The sequence below is a fragment of the Fringilla coelebs genome (genome assembly GCF_963513975.1).
Source record: "Fringilla coelebs genome assembly, chromosome: 1".
Taxonomy (NCBI): Eukaryota; Metazoa; Chordata; class Aves; order Passeriformes; family Fringillidae; genus Fringilla; species Fringilla coelebs.
Genome location: NC_140028.1, coordinates 136547745 through 136568120, shown reverse-complemented (window position 1 = coordinate 136568120; position 20376 = coordinate 136547745). Strand labels below are relative to the sequence as shown.

At 44.5% G+C, this 20376-nt stretch overlaps 2 protein-coding genes across 2 annotated transcripts in view; both read right to left on the bottom strand.

Annotated features, from left to right (window-relative positions):
• GAD2 (glutamate decarboxylase 2) overlaps positions 1-7509 on the bottom strand; it is a gene marked incomplete at both ends in the record, with an annotated part of 38100 nt that extends 30591 nt beyond the window's left edge. The window contains 5 exons of the mRNA XM_084202991.1: positions 679-769; positions 5598-5831; positions 6831-6983; positions 7129-7188; positions 7434-7509. Coding sequence (XP_084059117.1) covers positions 679-769; positions 5598-5831; positions 6831-6983; positions 7129-7188; positions 7434-7509 — 614 coding nt within the window. The remainder of the gene's footprint in view (positions 1-678; positions 770-5597; positions 5832-6830; positions 6984-7128; positions 7189-7433) is intronic.
• A 2947-nt stretch (positions 7510-10456) lies between these two features.
• LOC311156519 (myosin-IIIa-like) overlaps positions 10457-20376 on the bottom strand; it is a gene marked incomplete at both ends in the record, with an annotated part of 65624 nt that continues 55704 nt past the window's right edge. Inside the window, 4 exons of the mRNA XM_084210517.1 lie at positions 10457-10571; positions 12448-12588; positions 14314-14354; positions 16863-16972. Coding sequence (XP_084066643.1) covers positions 10457-10571; positions 12448-12588; positions 14314-14354; positions 16863-16972 — 407 coding nt within the window. The remainder of the gene's footprint in view (positions 10572-12447; positions 12589-14313; positions 14355-16862; positions 16973-20376) is intronic.

The following is a 20376-nucleotide window of genomic DNA, read 5'->3' as shown; positions in this document are numbered from 1 at the left end:
GATATCCAATGTCTAGAAGGAGAAATGCAGGGAGTGCTAAACAATCCATTTCCACCCACTTCAGGGGGTAAAATCTTGCCGACCTCTTCCAGGTTCAAGGCTTTGCCCTTTATCCAAGAGATGCTGGGCAGAGCCCCTTTGCCTTGCTCAAACCTGTGTGCATGTCTAGAGACACGTCAGCAGTCCTATTCATAATGGCCAGACAGTGCATGAAGCTAAGCAAGTACACAAAAATGCTTCCTAATCCCAAAGTGAAAAAATCCCCACACTTTGAATTCCACATCTCTTTCTTACAGAAAGCAATGGCTTTCTGCTCTGGGTATGGATTGTACATAACCCCTCTACATGAATGCAACTGCTCACTCAGTACCCCTTTCATTTTACATATTTATGCATGCAAAATGCTAATCTGTATATATTTTTTGTGTGCTTCTGAGAGGCAGCACAACCAACATCCTATCACGATGATGAAATTTTATAAATGACAGCTTACAGGACAACATTGAAAGTCTTTCTATAAATAACTGTTGCAACCATTGAAAAAACAGATTATTTTTCCCCCAGCAATTTTCACATAAAATTATTCCTTCACTCAGATACAGGAACTAGTATTTTAGAGTATCATTGTGAAATTACATTAAATACCTACAAATTAAATTTAAAAAATCTTCTACTTACATATTAGTATTTGCTGCTGATGTCAGCCAGTCTGCCGCCAATCCAACCATGTCCAGCCCAGTTGAAAGTTGATTAAAATATCTAGGGTGCCCTGCATAACATGGAAAATGTTATCAAAAGGCTTATGACTCTGAATGAAACTATTCAGCGCTGAACAGTATATTTACCTCCATATTTCTATAGAGAAGGAAGCACTTTCAAGGTATGAAACAAAGCAAATGGCAGTAAATACATTTCTTGAAAAAGGCAGGATAATTTCTCTTCTTTCTCATTCCAAAGTCAGTAATTATACTCAACACAGAATAATGAATTCCAACATTCCCTATTATCCTTTCAATATGCCTTGAAAATTAGCACATTGCTGCCTCACAAAAATAGCTGTTTGCTCCCGTTAGTGTGTCACATGTTGTCACTGGATATGGTTTTGCCTGACTAGGTTTGAAAGGCACACATGAGACACCATCTGAAAAGCTTGCCAGGACATATAACATCAGTGATGAATGGCTAATGATTGTAATAGACAGGGCGAAATGAGAAAATGGAATATTTTGGTGACTGCTTTGCACATGACTCAATGGCTGATGATTGTACGAAGATGGCAGGGAAGGTGGTGGTCCTTGTCATTTCTTCACTGTCAGAGTGCAATTACGAATAGCCTGGCTACTTGCAACTGTGATTTTAATCCAATGCCATAAAAACAAGCTCTGCTGCCCCAGCAGAATGATGCACAGGACTATATTCAGTGAGCTGATCGTCTCTTTACTTGGTTAATCTAATTGGTTTCTGTTTGTTTTTCTAAAATCCTCCTAGAGATTTTCCTTAAAAACGTGCCTAGAGCCATTAAACACGGGAAGCATTAAAATTCCATTTTTACTAGTTCCCACAAGCCCTTGATAAGCGGTATAATTACTGGTACAAATTATGGATAGTCCACAATTACTTAAATGCCATCTAACTCAAAGGACGGAAGCCTCTGCTTGGAAAACACCTGTCCTGACCCTTAGACGATGTACTGTTATTGCCATCAGAGAAAACAAAAGATAGAGCAAGATGATTGAGGAAATGCAGGCCCAGCACTGAGAGAAAACTTATCTTCAGTCTCCTGTGGCCTCTTATCAGGCGTGGACACATGGCTGGCAGAGCAGCACGGGGAATTGCTCCCCAGCTCCCACCCTGCAGCACACAAAGGCAGAGTAATCAAGCCGAGCAGGCAGATCAGAGCTGAGGATGTGGGGCAGGGGACACACGAGCAAATTCCACTCGCCTGCGCCCTTAACCTGAGACCAGTCCTGCGCTATTGCCATCCAGCTGATCGCGTCTTGCACGGAGCTCCCCCTCTCACTGACAGGAACTGCCACCTCTGCCTGGTCTGTGCTGCCAAACACAGGAATCCAAAGCCCCCGAGCACCGAGGAATGACGCTCAGATCCAGCAGAATGAACTGGATCTTGCTCCCTGCTCTTCACGCTCTTGAGTGGGGTTGATGGACCTAAGTCACAGTGCACCCCCCATCACCACCACCACACCTCAGCCATCCTGCTCCAGGGTCTCTGCCTGCAGAGAACTGCACCTCCCCTGACTGAGGGATTTTGAAGAGGATTTCCATATTTATAGCTTAGGTTCCACATCACAGCTGGATGACAAATTTCACCTGAAAGCAACAGAAAATTAGGAGCTAAAAGCCTTTAGTGGATCGGGACTACAGAAAGACTCAAAGAAGGTTACAAAAATTCCTGTTTTGGAAATAAATCCACACCAAAAGGCTGGGGAATGGCAGAATTTGTATTTGCAGCTGCAGTGTCTCAGCGGTTCTCTGTCAGCCCCACACCCGGCCCAAGGCGACAGCCCTGTTGTCACTGCTTGTTTCTTCAAGCAACCCTCCCAGCACGGCACCTGCTTTGGGAGCGCCCTAGGAACAGCGCCCTGGAGCCAGCGAGGCGGAGGGAGCAGCGCTGCAGGGAGAGATGTCCGGACAGAGAGAGCAGCAGCTGCTGCTGCTGGGAGAGCCCCCGGCAGCCACACCTGTGACACAGCCCGCTCCACTCCGTGCCCTTCCCTTCAGCAGCGCGACCCTAACACGGAAAGGCAGGGAATGTACTGCCCCAGCTGCCGGCGTCTGTCTGTCCATGTGACACCTCCCTGCGTGAGCGAGCTCTCTTCCCTTGGCGAGGTGGCCACGGAAAACTGAGGCTTTGCTGAGAATACAGGCTCCACTCTAAGAAGAGTTTGTGAGAGCTGCGCAAAAATCTCTCCCCAGGTACCTCTGCCTGAAATACACATCCTTTGCTGAAGTTGTGCCTGAACAAAGAGGTACTAGAAAAGAGATTGTGACAAGGTGAAGAATTGGTTGAGAAGTGAAAATAGGGGATTACTACTTAATGGTTTGTTTAGCAATACATAACATATTCACAGAATCCCAGAGTAAATCAGGAGATGATGGCCAAGAACCAGGGCCAAGGCACAGGAACACCCGGGGCCGGGCTTTCCCCACTAAGGGCGTTGCCTCTGCCCCACGCACCCTCCCGAACACCCTCCCACCTGCACCGGCTTGAGGCACAGGCATGCCCAGCGGGAACAGCCGGCCTCCACAGCCCCCACAGGGAAGCGACGAGAAGGGCTGGCCACGACCAGACAGCACGGAAAAGGCACGGATAAAAGCACGGATAAAGGCACGGGAGAAGGCACTGGAAAAGGCACGGATAAAGGCACGGATAAAGGCACGGATAAAGGCACGGCCGGCAGCACTGAGTCTGGCCGTGCCTGCAGCCTCACTGCGTGCACGGCCAGCACCGGGACCTGCCAGGGAGCAATGCTGGGCCAGAACCGGCTCCTCGCACTCCTGGAGTTTCCAAACCATTTTTAAACGTTCGTATTTCAATTCAACTGCTCGTTTTCAATTGTCCAGGGCACAGTAGCTGAATTTCACACCCATCTTTCCCTGCATTCACAGTCACTGCCTTTTACATCCTCTCAGCAAGAATTGTGTCTCTGCTGGCAAGGGGGCAGAAAGCGTGGCTTCCCCGGGCACCCCGGTGAGCCGTGGCATGCAGGCAACACCTCGGAGCAACCCACACCTGCCCCTCGGCCGAAAAATCAGCCATCTGCCTCGTCGAATCCCTGGACCTGGGTATCCAGCTGTGAGGCTAATGCAATACAATTTATTTTTCAATCAGCCTCCGGGGCCCTGCAGCCAAAACGCCGCCCAGGAGGGGCCGCGTCCGAGGGGCTTCTGCGGCAGGAGTGGAGGCAGACGCTGCCGCCAGAAACCACACCACACTGTCCTTCCTCTGAGGGTAATTCCAGTGTTTTACTCTGAAGCACATGCCGGAGGGCTCCAGGTGCAAACCCCACGCATTTTGTGAATCCCCTCCAAGGCTGGGGCTGTCACCCCACGGTGCTGAGGAGCAGCAGCAGCCAAACGAGGTGGCTCTGCACCCCCTGGGCTGAATCCCGCCACACCAACACACTTCACAAAGCGCCCCAGCACCCATTTCAGACTTCAAAACCATTATTTTCATTAAAACAAATTATAAAATGCCAAGATGGGAAAGCCTCCAATATTTATAGAGAGGAAGATAAATGGCAACATTGTTTTTAAGGATCTTTTTTGGATGCACAAAATGAAATAGGTCTGTTACGAGAAAACAGGCTATAACAAAAAACGATGAATGAAAATCAGCCTAGAAACCCTATTTTTTGATTTCCCAGAATCACAGATCCCACATTCTTCATCATTCTGTGCAAACACGTTCCCTATGTCCTATCCAGACTGATCGACTTTGCTCCTCTGGGTATCAATTACTTAACTATTTAATTCAATATTTTACAAACATCCTGGCAGCACCCGACCCATGCATTAAAACATGCGCATGGTCATTTCCACCCCTAAACGAGGAGGATTACACAGATCCCTCACAATCTTTACCAGGATCAGTCTGTTCGGTTCTCTTCTCAAAACCTGAGATTTTTTTGTTTTCTTCTCAACCTCTAGTCACAAATCAGCCTTTTGTCTTTTTCACTAAACTGCTTCACATTTATTTTAAAGCAATTTCTCAGCAATTCAAATTCCCACTAAGAGCTCTCCGGACCCCTATTATTTCCCAATGACAGCCGTAATTGCGGCTCCGGCTCCGCTTCCCGCCTGCTCCGCCGCGGTGGAAGGCGGCCCCGGTGCGGAGCCGGGCTCTTCCCCACGCCTGGGCGAGCCCCATGCTGCCTTCCCTCCACGAAGCCCACAGGGGGGCACGACTAACGGGGGATCCCAGGCAGGGAGGAGTCAGCCCATCGCTGCTTTCCCCAGTGAACAACAAATGGCTGTTGAAACAAATCGGGCTTTGGTTTTATTGCTTGAGCCTAAAGTTGAAACTAAATCCTCGATATTTCTGTGTAAGGTTCTTCAAAATTCTCTTTTTATTTTATGTCTTGCAGGCGAAGTGACAGACTCGGCAAATGGCCGCTCGGAGTTGGAATTTACAGGCCGTTTGCTGTGATTTCGGCCGCTAAATGGGCTGGTCCCTGCTGCCCCCGTGCATGGACTCCCCTCTGCCCGCCCGCCGCACCCCGCTCTGCAGGCAGCAAGAGGCAATCGCCGGCGCATCACACGTGAAATGATGAAAAGGAACGGCAGAAAGTGGTGAAAGTGGTGCAAAGTCTGCTCAGCGGCACACTCGGCAACTCCGACGCACAGACGCATTAATTTTAAATCGGAAAGGGTGTGCGAGGCTGCACTGACAGCTACAGAGATGGAGCTGCTGGAGTGCTTTATCATTTTGGAAAATGATTTCTGTCTCTGCTAGAAATTGCTTGGAGCTGACAAAATACAGCCGCTGCTTCTATCTTTAACGTTTCAAGCTAAATTGAAATGACACCTTTAATCAATGGATGAGACCATACAGGGTAGAAAATGAGCATCGCTATTACCTGTTTTAATTGCATACTTCAGAGTTGTCCTGCAGTTCAATAAAATTTCTTCCAAGGTCTGTGGCTGGTCTGCCAGTTCCCAGTTATATTCCTGGAGCAGCTCATTTGGGTAATGGAAATCAATAACTTTTGTTGATCTATCAAAACTTTTCACCACATACTGAAGCAAAATGTCCACAACGTCTTGTAGGAAAGACATAGTAGTAATTTCTCCATTGCATGTCGGCAGAAGATCTGGGAATGGAGAAATTTAAAAGTTAACTTCGTTTGATGACCACATGCGTAGATTCTGAACAAAGCCTTCTCCCATTTATGTTTACAAAATCTTTACACCATAGGCAATAAAAACAGGTTTTGTTTTCATTTAATAACCAAACTGGCAAGGTTGTATTTTGAGGAATGTTGTAAGAGATAACAAGATTTAATATGCTATCTAAATTGGCCAATTCTGACCACAGTATATTTCAGACTAATTTTTAAGACAGTGAGAGCAGGGAAACAAGACAAAAGGGAAAACGAATCTCACAGGAAATAAAGATTGTGAAACAAATGCTACAAGCAGCACCCTTAAAACTGTCATTTGCCTTGTAATAAATTACCTTCTTGGTGACTCTCCTCTGCAAGTGACTTGTTGATAATTTAATGCCTTTTTCTGAGACAATGCTGCACGGGTCTAGGTGTACACAAAGCTTTTATTTAAGAGCGATGGCTCAGTCAAACCAGACTATAGTGGAAGCCCCTAATTTGGGGTCCCAGGCTGCCGAACAAACGGGAGAGTCCTTGGCTAGCGCCTGTCGGCGGGGAGCTGGGATCTATTCACTGGAGGAGTCGATACCTCCAGGGTCAGGAAAGATGAAGTGCAAAAATATCTCGAATTAAAGCAAATGAGTAGGAGAGCGCTCTATCTCCCTCCTCCCTTCCAACCTTAATTACATCGCGGGGTCTTCAATGAGAAGGTCGATGCTTTCACTGCTCTTTAGAAAGAAAAAGCTGCGGGCTCAAATACGCGGGATTTTACTGCTTTGGGTTTTTCTTTTCGCGATTTATTTTTTTGTTTGTTTGTTTGCTTTTTCGCAGATTTGAGAGACGCCCGGCGGGGGCCAGGGCTGAGGGCGCAGAGCTCCGGCGCGCACGGCCGGACCCCCCAACGCGGGCGGGGGCGATTTCCCGACCGAACCGCTGTTTTTTTCTTGTTAGTTTTAGAGAAGCAGCCTGCCCCGGGAGCGCCGTTACCTGTTGAGTGCAAAAAGGCGTAATTCACGTCCGCTTTTTGACAACCGCAGGGTTTCTTGTCACAGGTGCAGGTTGGCCTCGGCTCCGCTACCCCCGGGGCTGCTGCCCTGGCTCCGGTTTCCACGGGCTTCTCGGCATCTCCGTAGAGCAGAGCTTGACAGCGACACGGAGACACGGCCTCATTACCGGGGCATCGACCCTCGTCCCCCGCCCCCCCGGCCCGGGGCAGGTCCCACGGCGCTCCGTGGGCGCGCAGCCGCGCCCCCGCCGCGGGCTACCGGGGCCTCCCTGCCCTTACCGCAGAGTTTGTTTCCGATCCCTCCCGTGAACTTCTGGGCAACCTGACACCAAGCTCTGGCTGTAAGAAAAAAATCGAGCGAGAGTCCGTGGGGTGGGAGTGGGCTGAGAACGTCTCGCCCGACCCCCGGCCCCGCTCCCCAGGAACCGCCTGCCCCGCAGAGCCCCGCGGCGCTGGCCCGGGCTCGAGTCGCCTTCGGTCCGCGCTTCGTCCCGCCGATCGAGCGGGGGGCTCCGGCGACCGGGCAGCTCTGTCACGGCGGCTCCGTCGGGCCGGTCCCGCCCGGCCGCTCGGCGTCCTCCTACCTGTGCCGGGGGTCTCGGCGGCTGCGGAGCCCTCCTCGGCTCCGAAGGGCCAGAAGCCAGAGCCGGGGCTTGCCATGGCGGAGGCGAACCGGCGGGGCGGGCGAGCAGCGGCGATCTGCAGCCCAGGCGGCCCGAGCGAGTGTGCGTGAGTGTGAGTGTGCGGGTGTGTAAGTGCGCGCGGCTGCGCCAGGCGGCGGCAGGCGGAGGGGCGGGAGCGCCCCGGGCACGCGTGGGTGGGAGCGTCTCCCGTGGGCGCCCCCGGGGTGCGCTCCGCCGAGCTGCTACGGCCGCGCCCCGCAGGCGCTGCTGCCCGGGACGGGGCGGGCGGCTCCACGGGCAGAGGTGCCCGCTGAGGCGGCCAGAGGCGACGGCTGTTCTAAGGCGTGTCCGCACCTTGCTGCATCGGAGGAGCGAGGGGCGGCGGTGGGACGACGGTAGCAATCGGGGCAGACCCGAGCTAAAGGCGCTGCTTGAGCTGGGACTGCGGCTGCCTTGGGGGGCGAAGGCGAGCTAGGGTGCCTGTGCCGTCTTCACCCCACCGACAGTCCATGCGGCCGCAGCCCGGCGGGGCGGGCCGAGAGCGCTGAGCGGAGTGGAACGGTAGTTTTCCAAGTCTTGGCGTACGTGGCCGCGGTGGTCCAGCCTGGTACCACGAAGGGAGGGTTGGGACTACGGGGAAGTGTCCTTAGTCCTTTAAGATGCAAAGCGAAGGGAAATCCCCCCCCCCCCACACCTCCCACTTTAGCACCGGGGCACCTCTGCACTTGCGAGCCGGGCGCTCCCGGGCGGCGGCACCGAGGCCGTGCCAGCCTGTGCCGCCGGCGGTCCCGGGGTGGGGAAGAGACAGCCCCGAGCCCCCGCCGTCCCATCGGCCCGGCCCACAGCCACCGGCGGGAGCCCCGTCGGGCCGGGCCGCCGCGGAAAAGGCGCTGCGGAGGGGCCCGCAGGGTGCTGGGCTGCCGCTGTCCCTCCTGCGCCCGGACAGGCAGGGGCGTCCTGGCTCGGTCGGACGTGCTGCAGGAGCCCTGCGCGACGCTGCGGCTGCCCCCGCGTGTCCCTCGATCCCCGGGGCGCTCCCGCGGGCCTCCTGCGACATTCCGGCTTGGGGACCCTGGTGGCACCGCCATTCTGGCTCCAGCCCCGAGGAGGCAGAGGGAAGAGCACGATAACAACTGTTCCTATTTCCTTCACGACGTCTCTCCCTTCAGCCAAACCTCCCTTTTCCACCCAGCCGGGTCTTCGCGGGAGCGTTTCCCTGCCGCGGCTGCCTCTCCTCTGGCACAGGAGGGATTTCGAGCCCTGGCCTCGGAGGGAGGCAGGCGGGACCACACCAGGTGAGAATGTGGCTCTGCCGAGACAGCTGGGCACGCCGGGCCCCCACGCTGCTCTCAGCCAGGCCCCGTGTTCAGCCCGGGGCATCTCTCTGCTTTTTGTAGCCACCCACATGGTTATGAGAAAGTGCCCACCATGAGACCTCACAGAAATGGCTCAGTGCTTTAAAACACTGTTGTGGTGGGAAAGCAGAAGAAAACCAGTCCAGGCATCTCTTCGTGTGAAATTAGAGTCTGTTCCAGTTGCCACATCACACTGGCTTGCACGTAGACAATAACTCCAGCTTGTCACGGCCAGAGACTGCTGCGAGCCCTTCCCTGCCTTGCTCACTCATGCCCCAGCCCACAGTGTTTTGTTGGTTCTGGGTGTAATTCAGACACAATCAACCGTATCGCTGCTTTGTACATTTTTATTTTCCGTTTTATTAATACATGACAAAGCAACTTTAGAACAGATTTCAAAATTTTAACAATTTATAGCAAATTTTACATTGCAGTACGTTTTAATCCAGTGCACAGCCTTGTAACTAGTTACAGATCAGGAAGCGGTGGTTATCTGTCTCTGGGGAAAAGGCCAAAACCCAGCCCCTGTGGCTGACTGCTGCCACCAATTGTCACATTTAAGAGAGCTGAGGAACCGAGTAGGATCAGGCCTTTATGCTGGCATCATGAAATTTGCCTTCTCTTGCTTTGCAGCTGGGAACACGCAATTATGAATCCTGAAAGGAAGCGCTGCAATTATCTGTGTCGTTTCTGTGAAATAAGGTCTTTTGAATACGGAATCAGGGGGAAATTTGAACACTGGGGCTATTGCTTTTATTTTCATTTAATTTCTAGTGGAACTGATTAAGAATGATCATTACATTTCAGTAGCAATCAACCAGAGAGTGTATTTCTATTCCTTTCTTGGTACCCCAGAGATTAAGATTCCTAAAAATCTAATGCAAATGAGAACAAAGCAAACATGATTTAGAAGTTCATCACTTAGTCACAAAGCTCAGAGGCAGAGGAGAGGGCTTGATATACTTCCCATAAATGGACATCTCCAACATAAAGATTATACACACAATATTGACCTTTAAAACTGGCTACTAGCTTTACAGTAAAGTCAATAATGAAATAAATTGCCATAGTATGCTATCCATCTAATTGGATACATTTTCATTAGAGGGACACTTGCCACAAACAGGTCATCCCAAAATTAAAGCAATATAAACTAAAATAAGCAGAAATTCCCCCATGGTGCTCTTGTAATTTTTTTTTCCTGTAAAACAATTTATTAGAAATAATAACTAAGGTTTTCTGAAGTTGAATATGGAAATTAGAAAACTTAACTAGGGAACTATAAAGTAAATTAATTTTTTGATTGGTTGAGAGTGATGAAATGGAAAAAAGAAATATGCACTGAAGAAAGTAAACAAGACTTATGCTGTTTAATAATTTCAGGTTGTAGCAATGGTACATGAAGGAAAGCTGATTTTTTTTTAGGGAAGAATAGGATATGTGACTGACGGTGTCCCTTTGCAATGGTGTTGGGCTGTAAACCACAGTAATTCATCTCCACGTGAACACACACATAAACTTGAAACATTGAAGATTTAAAAAAAAAAAAAAAAGGAAACACATGGTATAAAATGATAAAAAAAATTTATGCTAATAAAAGCCAAATGGCAGCAGGAGCAGCAGCAGCAGCTAGAACTGCTGGATAAGGCGCCGGCGCTGTGAGGTCTTCCGCAGCAGTCGTCTGTAGTCATAGGGATTATCTTCGGCTTTGCTCTCTTCCAGGGGTCTTTCTGCAACCCTCGACCTAGGGATTATGCACAGAAGTGTTTTAGAAATTAAAGTCAAAACATTTACCTTGGCAAACAGTCCTAATCGACTGCTTAACCTCCACCCTTGTGGGGGAAAAATAAAAGGAAAAAGAAAAAAAATCAGCTGACTTTGCTAGGCCTCTTCCTGTGCTGCACAAAACAGGCACCTCGGAACAAACACATTATATGCTAGAAGCAGATGAACACAGAAGAGCAACATGTTCTTCTATGAAGGGGACATAATTGAAGGACATAAAAATGTTGAGAGCATGGGGATGCTTTCCAGTAGCATTTGCCTGATGGTTACTGCACCAGATTTTCAGTTGGCATAAATTTGTTTGCTCTGTATTTAACCTGCCTTTAGAGTTCACCGTAAGCGTCCATCTCATTTCATTGTATTTTCAGATGGCAAGATGTATTTTGGATGCCACCTCTGACAGGCTGGAATAGTGATGTGGCATCAGCTGTTACCATGGAGCAAGATTAAGAAAAAAAAGACAGTTGTTTAAAAAGTAAATTACTCTAAAATAATTACAAAAACTTGTAGTGTTCTACACTTAAGGTGCCCCCACTACTGCTCCTATACCAATGTTAAAGGTAAACTGCTAAATAAAAAGTACTCAATGCTTCACTTATTGAAGTAGATTGAAATGGCTGTACGGTCTTTATATCCTGGTGACCCTATTCAGGAGACAGTGAAGTGCAGAAATGTTTATTAATTGCATTCATCTGCCCTCTGAGGTAACTGTAAATTTAGAAGTTACACATATTTTGTTTCAGTATGGCTACTTAGGCTGCAATTAGAACAGGGAGCAGTAAAGGCTAAGAAATTAGTTTTAGTAAGCTCAGTAGTAGAACTTTTGCTCACCTAAACCAGACCTCAGGGTGACAGATTTTGTGTAATTAACCACCTTAGAAATGCAATATTTTCTCATGGTTGTAAACTATATGGTAATTGCCTGATACTATTACTTTTAATTACATGTCTTCACTTTCCTGAACTAGTGAAGATTAGATCCTACGTGAAAAAAAGACCAGAAATGAAATATGTAAAGTGCACAAAACATTCTACATTCTGAATGTTTTACAAGCATTTCCTCTGTTATTACAGATGCATTTTCAAATTCAGTGCTCATCCCAGGCTTAGCATTTCCCTTAAGACTTCGACCTAGGTAGTTTTCCAAGCTTTTCTTACATTTAGGAACATGCAAGAAACACTCATGTTAAGATACACAGATTTGTGTTTGCATGTGCAGTGTGTGTGAGTGCATCGGCAAGAGTGAGAATTTGAATTTCCTTAGCCTGGCAGTGGTTACCCTCTATTGAAGTCTATGTGGGAAGAGAGGAGGTTGAGCAAACCCTCCCTTTGGGATTTTTCTCCTGGCTGTCCACCTTGGTGAGCTGCATGCAGGCTACAGACACCTGTGCTGGTACAGGACAGCAGGAGAAGGAGGCAGTCAAGCTGGAGTCCTACCTACAGAAAACCTGCAGAAAGTCTGGTGCACGTCCACCCTGTTTAAAGCCTAACCAGAAACACAGTTTTCTGGTTCTGCTTCAGTTTAATTTTATTTTAGATCAGAGATGTAGAATGTCTGTCCATACAGCCCTTGAGAAACCAAAAACTGGCAGGTAGGCTGAACCCCAATCACACTGGAATTTATCCCACTTGCATGAGGAATATGTCAGATATTCCCATTTTGAGATGGGAAATTTTAGCTATATGTTTTGCAAGATAGTTTAGCAAAATTTCATGTCTCAAATAATAGATTTATGTGCAATTCGAAAGTGCATTTCTTTTCTTTTTATTAATATTTTTACTATGTCAACAAGGATAATATTTATTTTTTCCTGTTACTATTTTGTATGAATTACCGCTCTGTAGCTCGTAAAATGGAAGTCCTGCGCTCAATTGGGTATCTCTTCCTTCTTGTGGTAGTACTGCTGTCCTTGGAGCTGGAATCAGTAGATGAAATCTCTTGGTAGTAGATATCTAAATCTAGCACTTTGCTCAGACTGTCAATAAATAAGAACACTAAGTTAACAGTTTCAATTTTTGATATTATTTTCAGCATACAAACCCAAGGCAGCCAAATATCATTATTCTGTTTATGTGTTAAGGATCTGAGAAAAAATATATATAGGCATAAAAAATCAGTCTCTGAAATGTGGCTGCTGTACAACATAGATATTGAGAATTTTGAAATGCTAAATACTTTTATATATTCATAAAGGAGACATAACTGAAATTTTTGGGGTTTGCCATTAGACTCAGAAGAGAGGCATTTTTATGGTATAATTAAGCTGGTCTATTTTAGGTATCTCTTTAAGCAAGATATGAATAATTTTCCTAAATATGACTATTTTTTCTCTGAGTACAAGAAGACAATGTAAAGCAACTAGTTCAGATATGGGTGTCAATAATGCAGATATCTCTTATTTTGTTAGGTGAATACTATCCAAGGTATTATACATACAGAAAAAAATCAATCCCAACATCCATTTCAGAATGGCTAAGGAAAGAAATAATATCCTAAAAAGAAACTGAATAGAGAAGTTCAGAATTCAATCCTCACATTGTTATAAACCAGAAGTAATTAATTGATTTCCCTTGGTATGTTCCACTAATACAGAGTCAGCACATGAGAGAAGATGCAGTCAGGGAACTGGTTAACTTGATTTAAGACGAGTGAAACCTAACTGAGGCAAATGAGAGAAAACACTAAATTTTGGTGTGTTAGGTTTTTTCCTCCCTAGACTGGAGTCAATAGGTGTGAATTTTTTTTAGGAACCAAATGACATGAGAAAAAAAGCTGAAAGAGACCAAACATGGAGGACGTGGACATAAGGTCAATCCTTTAAGCTGCGGCATAATCGAGTGCAATTTAAACTGTGCTTGAATAAAACTCAGTGCTGTGAGCATATATTTATAAATGTAATGCCATGCAACATCCTCTAAGATACATATTTTAGCCACGGAATTTGTATTCTGCAACAGTTCGCACTGAGCTGAGGCCAGTGCAGAGAGCGCATTCATCTGGCAGCTATGAGCAGGCTGCCATCGCACACACGGTGCCACAGCAGTGCCACTGAGGGGGCAGCAGGAAAGCCTCAGTACAGAAACACAAATAAAATAAAACTATGGTGTATGTCAGGAGCTGCAAACCAGGTCTGCAGCACACATAAGGATCTAAGATACGGAAGGACAGAATATCAAAATATAACTACTGCTTCCTTCTTTTCTGCAGAGATCCATCAAAATAGGCTAGTTACACTGGGAAGAAAACACTTCTGGTTCAAACTTCTTCTTTAGCTGTTATTCATAGTGATTATTTTAATTTTTTATTATTTATTTCCAGACACTCATATATTTTTAGGAGAAAATTTTGACAGTCTCTGTATTTTTGCTGACAAAAAAGAACTGGTTGCCCATTTGCTTTGACTAGAATTTTAAGCACCTTCAATTATTTTCTGTGTCAGAACTATCTTTGATGTGGACCTTATCTTATTATAATGCCTGTGTTACCATGGTAAAGGACCACGTTTTAGGAAAACTGAATGTCTGAATTCTATAATGGATTTTAGTCAATGAAAATTGCATTTTAACTTTGTATACATGTCCCCCTGTGAATCACCAAATTACCATTATTTTTTCAATGCTTTATTCTCCTGGTTGAAGTACAGCTAAAAACTGTTCTAGAGTACTGGAGTGACAATAGCGAAATAATGAAAAAAAATTACCTTTCTTTTCTTGGTTTCCGTTTTTCATCTTGTATTGATTTCTAAGAAAATAAAAAGTAATTAAAATACTAAAAGGAAAGCTTATGCAAACATACAATTCATCAGTGTTAGGTAGGAGAGTGTTGTATATTTTTCAGTAAAAGAAATGATAGAAAATGAGCAAATGTCCCAGAAAACCCTCTTTTAAGAACCTTTGAGACTGCGAATGAGATTACCATTGTTGCTCCCAAATTTGTTGCCATAGTGTGAAAAAAAAGCCAAAATAATGATGATCAGAACAGAAAAAAAGAGATCTAAAACTTTCAAATAGCTATAGCTGTTTTAATGAAGTTGACAACACTATCTCACTGAGGCAAATTTACTGTGATGCCATGAGAATTTCCATGAATAGAAGCAATGCAGTGGGAAGATGCATAATCCTATTCTCATTAATGCCAACGCAGTCTTCACACAGGTTTGGTAGAATAAAATGGACAAAGGCCCCATTTGAAAACAATATAATAGGTGACAAAAGAACCTTGAGGATAAGAGATTTCTAAAAATGTAGAGGAGAGAAGATTTATAGGGAATGTGAATAATTTCTTATCTCTAATAGAGTTCTATCCCTACAGCCAAAACAGTGCTATGTTGCAGCACCTAACACACATGATACTTCAAAGGCAGTATTTTTTAGTGCAGATTGTGGTCTTAATTGTGTTTCTTGCAAATGAGTGAAAGTGTATTAGAACTGGGGACTGTAAAGTCACTGAGAATCAGAAATCCTGATGGACTTCAGTATGCAGGCAAATAAACATGGCATATAATTCCAAAATGATAGGCTGATTTAAAGAAATATACCCTAAAATAAAACTCTAATGCCTTATATGAATAATGGGCTATTGTCAGGCTTCATTTATACCTGTATACCCCTGCAGGTCATCTGATATGTAAGGAGATGTGTGAGAATGTAAGGTGTCTAACTAATGTCTATAGCATGATGTGAGAGAAATATCTGATTTCACAAAAGATAAAGAATTCTTTTTAAAAAGGAACTCATATTGTGCTTCTTCACATTCATATGATCTGGGCTTGATAATAATCTGTGAATGCCTGAAGGTCACAGAGATTTTTAATAAGGTAGAAAATCCGTAATAGCTGGGAAAGCTGACTGCCCTCTAAAGCTGACTACCATCTAAAGTTAGAGCTTAAATACTTACCCAAGGTCTAAGAATGTAACAACTAGTAGGTCTCCTTTCTAAGCTTCAGTGCATAGGTATTTATGTTGGACCTTTCCCTGACCAGTGAACTTCATGTCAGAGAGACAGGTTTCATTTTTCACACCTTCTTGAAAATACAACTCATTGAAGGTAATATTAATACCTTGAAAAGCTGCTGCTAAAAATTGATTAAAAATCTTCTGGCACTACTGCAGTTTTTGTTTGCACTGATGCCATGGCTGTTTTCTGGTATGGAACTGGCCATGTAACAAATTACCTCTCAGATAATACTATATTCTTGACCTTATGGTCTTAATTTCCTAAATAGGCATTTACTTTAGAATTGTGCTTCTCAAAAATTTCTGAATACAGACCGTGTCATGCCTTTCATTTCAGTCCTTTATCTCACCCATCTTGCTTTCACAAAACAAATTTATTCTTATGTGCAAATTAATTTTTAAGAATGCGATTTCTTTTCAGAATATCACCGTTCCAAAGCTGTGTTATTTCAAAGTCACAGAAAAAACATAGCTGTGTTTGTCTCTTTTGGTATGCCAGACACAACCATCCCTACAGGCCCTGGTGACACCTTCTGTTGAAAGGAGAAGCAATTGCTACGGTTAGTTTATTAGCTGGGTTCTCACCGGCTGTTAAAATAGGTCACTAAGATACAGGCACCTCGAGCAAATCAGTTTAATTGCTTTTTTGTTGGAAGTGCTTTCTGAGCTGCTTTTACATTTTCACTCTTTCTGCTTGCTTTCTTGCCTTTTTTCCTATGTTTAAGGGCACTGAAGTCAAGAGGGGAAAGCAGCACTCGGACTTGGACCAAAGGCTATATATAGTGACACTCAAATCCATTAGTCTCCTGAGCTGTTGGTATTTGCCAATGCCTTCATAATCACAATCTGACACATTTGTAAAGGAAGTTACAGTGTGCATACTAATACAACTTATTTTAGTATTTGCTCTCTCTGCAAGATCAAGTACTAATTTAGATGCTCAAAATAGCTCCAAACAAACCTGTGCCTCTCCTGGTTCTCTCCTGTGACTTACAAAGAAACGATGGAGACAGAGCACTTGATTTGGGTATTGAAAATGCAAATGCTACTTATGCCCATAATGAAAGTGTGTTTAGGTACAAAAGTGAATCCTAGTCTGACACAGCTCCCCAGTCTGGGTAACTCTGTACTTCCATTTCAAGTCTCGTTTGAAATGAAGGTTTGTGGCCTGCCTCCTTTCAGCAGGACACAGGTTTTATGCTGCAGAAAAGAATAATGGGAATCGGGCAATTAGAAAGATAGTTTAGGTGGGAATTATCTGACAGTTTTAGCCAGAAAAGCTTCTTAAACTCACGTGTATTAGAGTGTAGTAGGTGGAGTCTTCTGGATTATTTAATGTCTTGGGCTTCCGTGGCCTTCTAGGGGGTCTCTGCATTGGGCGAGAGTCTTCTACTTTGGCCACAACTGTAAAAAAGCAGAAGACAGCAATGCTTATTTCTTCACAGAACTGGAGGCCTTTGGAAAAAAAGGAGAGAATTTCACCAAAGGGAGAACAAAATCCACATGGACACTTTTACTGCTTTCAGTAATTCAAGTAAGCAACTGGTTTGGACATTTTCATCAGCAGAGAATGGGTTTATCCATTTGAGCCCTGACTGCCCACAGGGACAAATGCCACATAATAATGAATGCCAGGCTGGAACAGCCCAGAGGTCTGCCTGGCACAGGCCTCTCCTTCTGAAAAGGGCTGGTGCTCCACATTCAGAAAAGGGCTCTGAAGGGTAATGGCTACTGTGAGGCCACTGCCTTGTAATGGGGACCTGTGTGGCATGGGTGATGTTTTTTTCAGACTCAAGTCAATTTTTAAGGTGCTGAATGAGGGAACTAGCATTAGGCTTCTGTTTCAGAGTTTGTCCTCTACATTATCACAGAGGCTGTCCTGCTGAGGCTTTTCATTTCAAGCCAAATCACGTGCCACTGGGAAACACAGGATGACCATATCCATAACATCCTATGTAGTCCATGTTAGTGTACTCAAATTCTGGTCTCTATTTCTACAAAAAACTTTTGACAAACATGTGAAAAATGCCTTCACTCTAATAGAAATTAAATCAAGATTTTAACACAAAATGGAACTACTGTCCCCTGGCAGTCTCCCAATTCAGAGTCAGACACTGACTTGCAGATTACATTGGCTGGCACATAGAGAACTAGAAAAATATCTTGGGCATTTGCTTGTTGAAAATCTATATGCAATTCTGACAGTGCTAAGATACAGGGCTGCTTGGGTTCATAGGTAGATTGTCACAGAGACAACACTGAGTGCAGGGTTCCTAGTGCCTTGGAAGACCACAGAACTGGCCCTGGAGGGACAAGAGACCACACATGTACAGCCTGGTGAGCCTGGTCTCCTTCCCTTCAGCTACAGGAAACATTACCAGTTACAGCAATTCCTTCATGATGAAGGAGGAGGGATGCACAGGAACAGAACACCAATGGCAGAGATGGGTCATGGGGCGGTGAAGGAAGTCACAGCACAGTGAACAAACAGAATTTCTAAGGTATCTTGCATTATCCAGTGAGGTTTGATCTTCTCCTTATCCCATCACAGATATACTGTCCAGGAGAAAAGACATCTCCTCATTCATAAATGAATATGGTGTGAGGTTGGAATGGTGATCTAGATCCCAGTGAATTACTAAAATGTGTTTTGCTGATATAATCAACTTCCACATGAAGTGACTTTAACACCATTTTGTTCTCTTATGACCATCAAAAACCCTTTTACATGAAAGAAGTAAAAACTCTCCCATGTACAGCAGACATATTTTTAATTAAGGGTAAGGTAGCACAATAATTTAAAATGAGAAATGATCAGTCATACATCAGTGTTGACTCCTGCAAAATTAGCTGTTTAAGTTTTTTGTTATGTTGATAAATAAAGACTTGTAAAGGTCATGGGTATACAGAGAAGCTAGGATGAATAATGTTAATTTAAATTGTAGCTGGATAATGATTAAATTTACTGTTTTAGTTTCTTATCTGAAATGCAGACTGCTTTTTCTGTAATGAATGAACAAGTATCTTTTTAACATTTTGCACCTAAGAGAACAATGGTGTTTTTCTAAGCCAGGTTGCGGATAATACATGTTAAACAATGAATTTTAGAAATAAATTCATTTCAGTAACCTGTATTAAATATAAGTGAGATTCCTTGATTTCAATAGGTACAGCAGGCTTGACTGGGCTCTTAATGTGGGTTGTTGCTCCCTCACTGTATTTCAAATGGGCCACCTGGAGTTATCTGACTTTCCATTTGTTTGAGAGAAGAGGCATATATTCCCTATTTTATTTTCACACACAACAGGAGTCCAAAGTGGAAACACTACCTTAAAAAATCCCTTAAAATTCAGTGCTGTTGAATATTGTCAGAGATCATGACTGCATGAAAATCTGAAAAAAGAAATGAAGCCAATTTGGGGGCTCTAGGAAAATCCCAATGAAAAGGTTCTCATTATGCCCAAAGATTTTTTACTGTCCCCTAAGAATTCACCACTGAGTATGCTGTTACATTATTTAATTCATCAATGTCAAACAGATAAAGCATTATTGTATTCTAGATTACAATTATTCCAACTGAAATTACTTGTACACTTCTCGTGTGTGTGCTCTGCAAAGAAGATTGCTTTATACATTCAAAAAATACCATTTTGACAATGATAAAGGTTTCAGTAAAAAAAAAAGCTTTTCATCTCAGCTCTTGTGTTGTACATATGTATAAGCTGTGCAGAAGAATTGAGGAGAAAGAAATACCATGTCAGGGCAGGCAACCTTCTAAGCTTGGACCTCCATCATTCCTTTTTAAAACTGAATATGGGACTGAAAAGGCATTTCTGAGTTTTGCTTGCAAATTACACAGTAAGGTTTTGCTTTCTTTATTTCACCAGAAAGTGAAGCTGTGAGTTCATTTTGCACTTAGATTTGCATGTTCACTGCTACTGAAATTCAGCAGATGTGGTAGCTACTTGCATTGGATAATACAAAGTAAAATTTGCTTTTTTATTAGTTTCTGATAAATACAGAAATAATTTACTTAGTAAAATTAAAGGTTGGGGATGTAAATTAAATACCCAAGTGTGATAAATGGTGAGTTTGATGGACTTGTTTTCCAGATGGCTTGTACCTTTCTGCAGCAGGCAATGAAGCAGAAAGGTGGAGTGAAATGATTTTCTTATTAACAGGGCAATTACGTTGCTTCTGTGTTCCATTACAAAGAAAAGGTTTTTACTGAAGTCCAGTCTCTCCATAGTAAAGTCTCTTGTAGCTTATTTTCCCTTAAGACTTCAAGTACTTTAGCAAGGTCTGGCCATGTGCTTTCTATGCAAAAGGAAAACCAATGTTTCCCCTCTAACAGTAATTTAAATTTATATTTTACAACACCTGTACAAAAACCATTCCCACAGTAGCTGTTGAAGTGCTTTGGAAGTGCCAGGTTGGCCCTACCACCCCTGTCCTACAAGAAGGGTAAATAAGATGCACAAAGATACATGGAGACTTGCTTAAGGCTACATCCTCGTTAGTCATCAGCACAGCAGAGCTCAGGACTGGGCTGTGCTGGGGCTCCCATTCTGCTGCCAGCCCACACCTGGCTGTTGTATCTGCCTGAAGAGGTGCTGTCAGTGCTGGGACACACCCCTTAGGAGCAATGTGGAGGAGAAACTGGAAACTTTGATGTGACACAGACAGTCCCTAAAGGCTTATCAGGAGGAAGACAGATGGAATAACAGGTTGAAATGGGGGGATTTTCCTCCTCAGACTTCCCAAGTGCATCAAATCAGTACTTGGTTAGTCAAAAATAAAAATTAAAA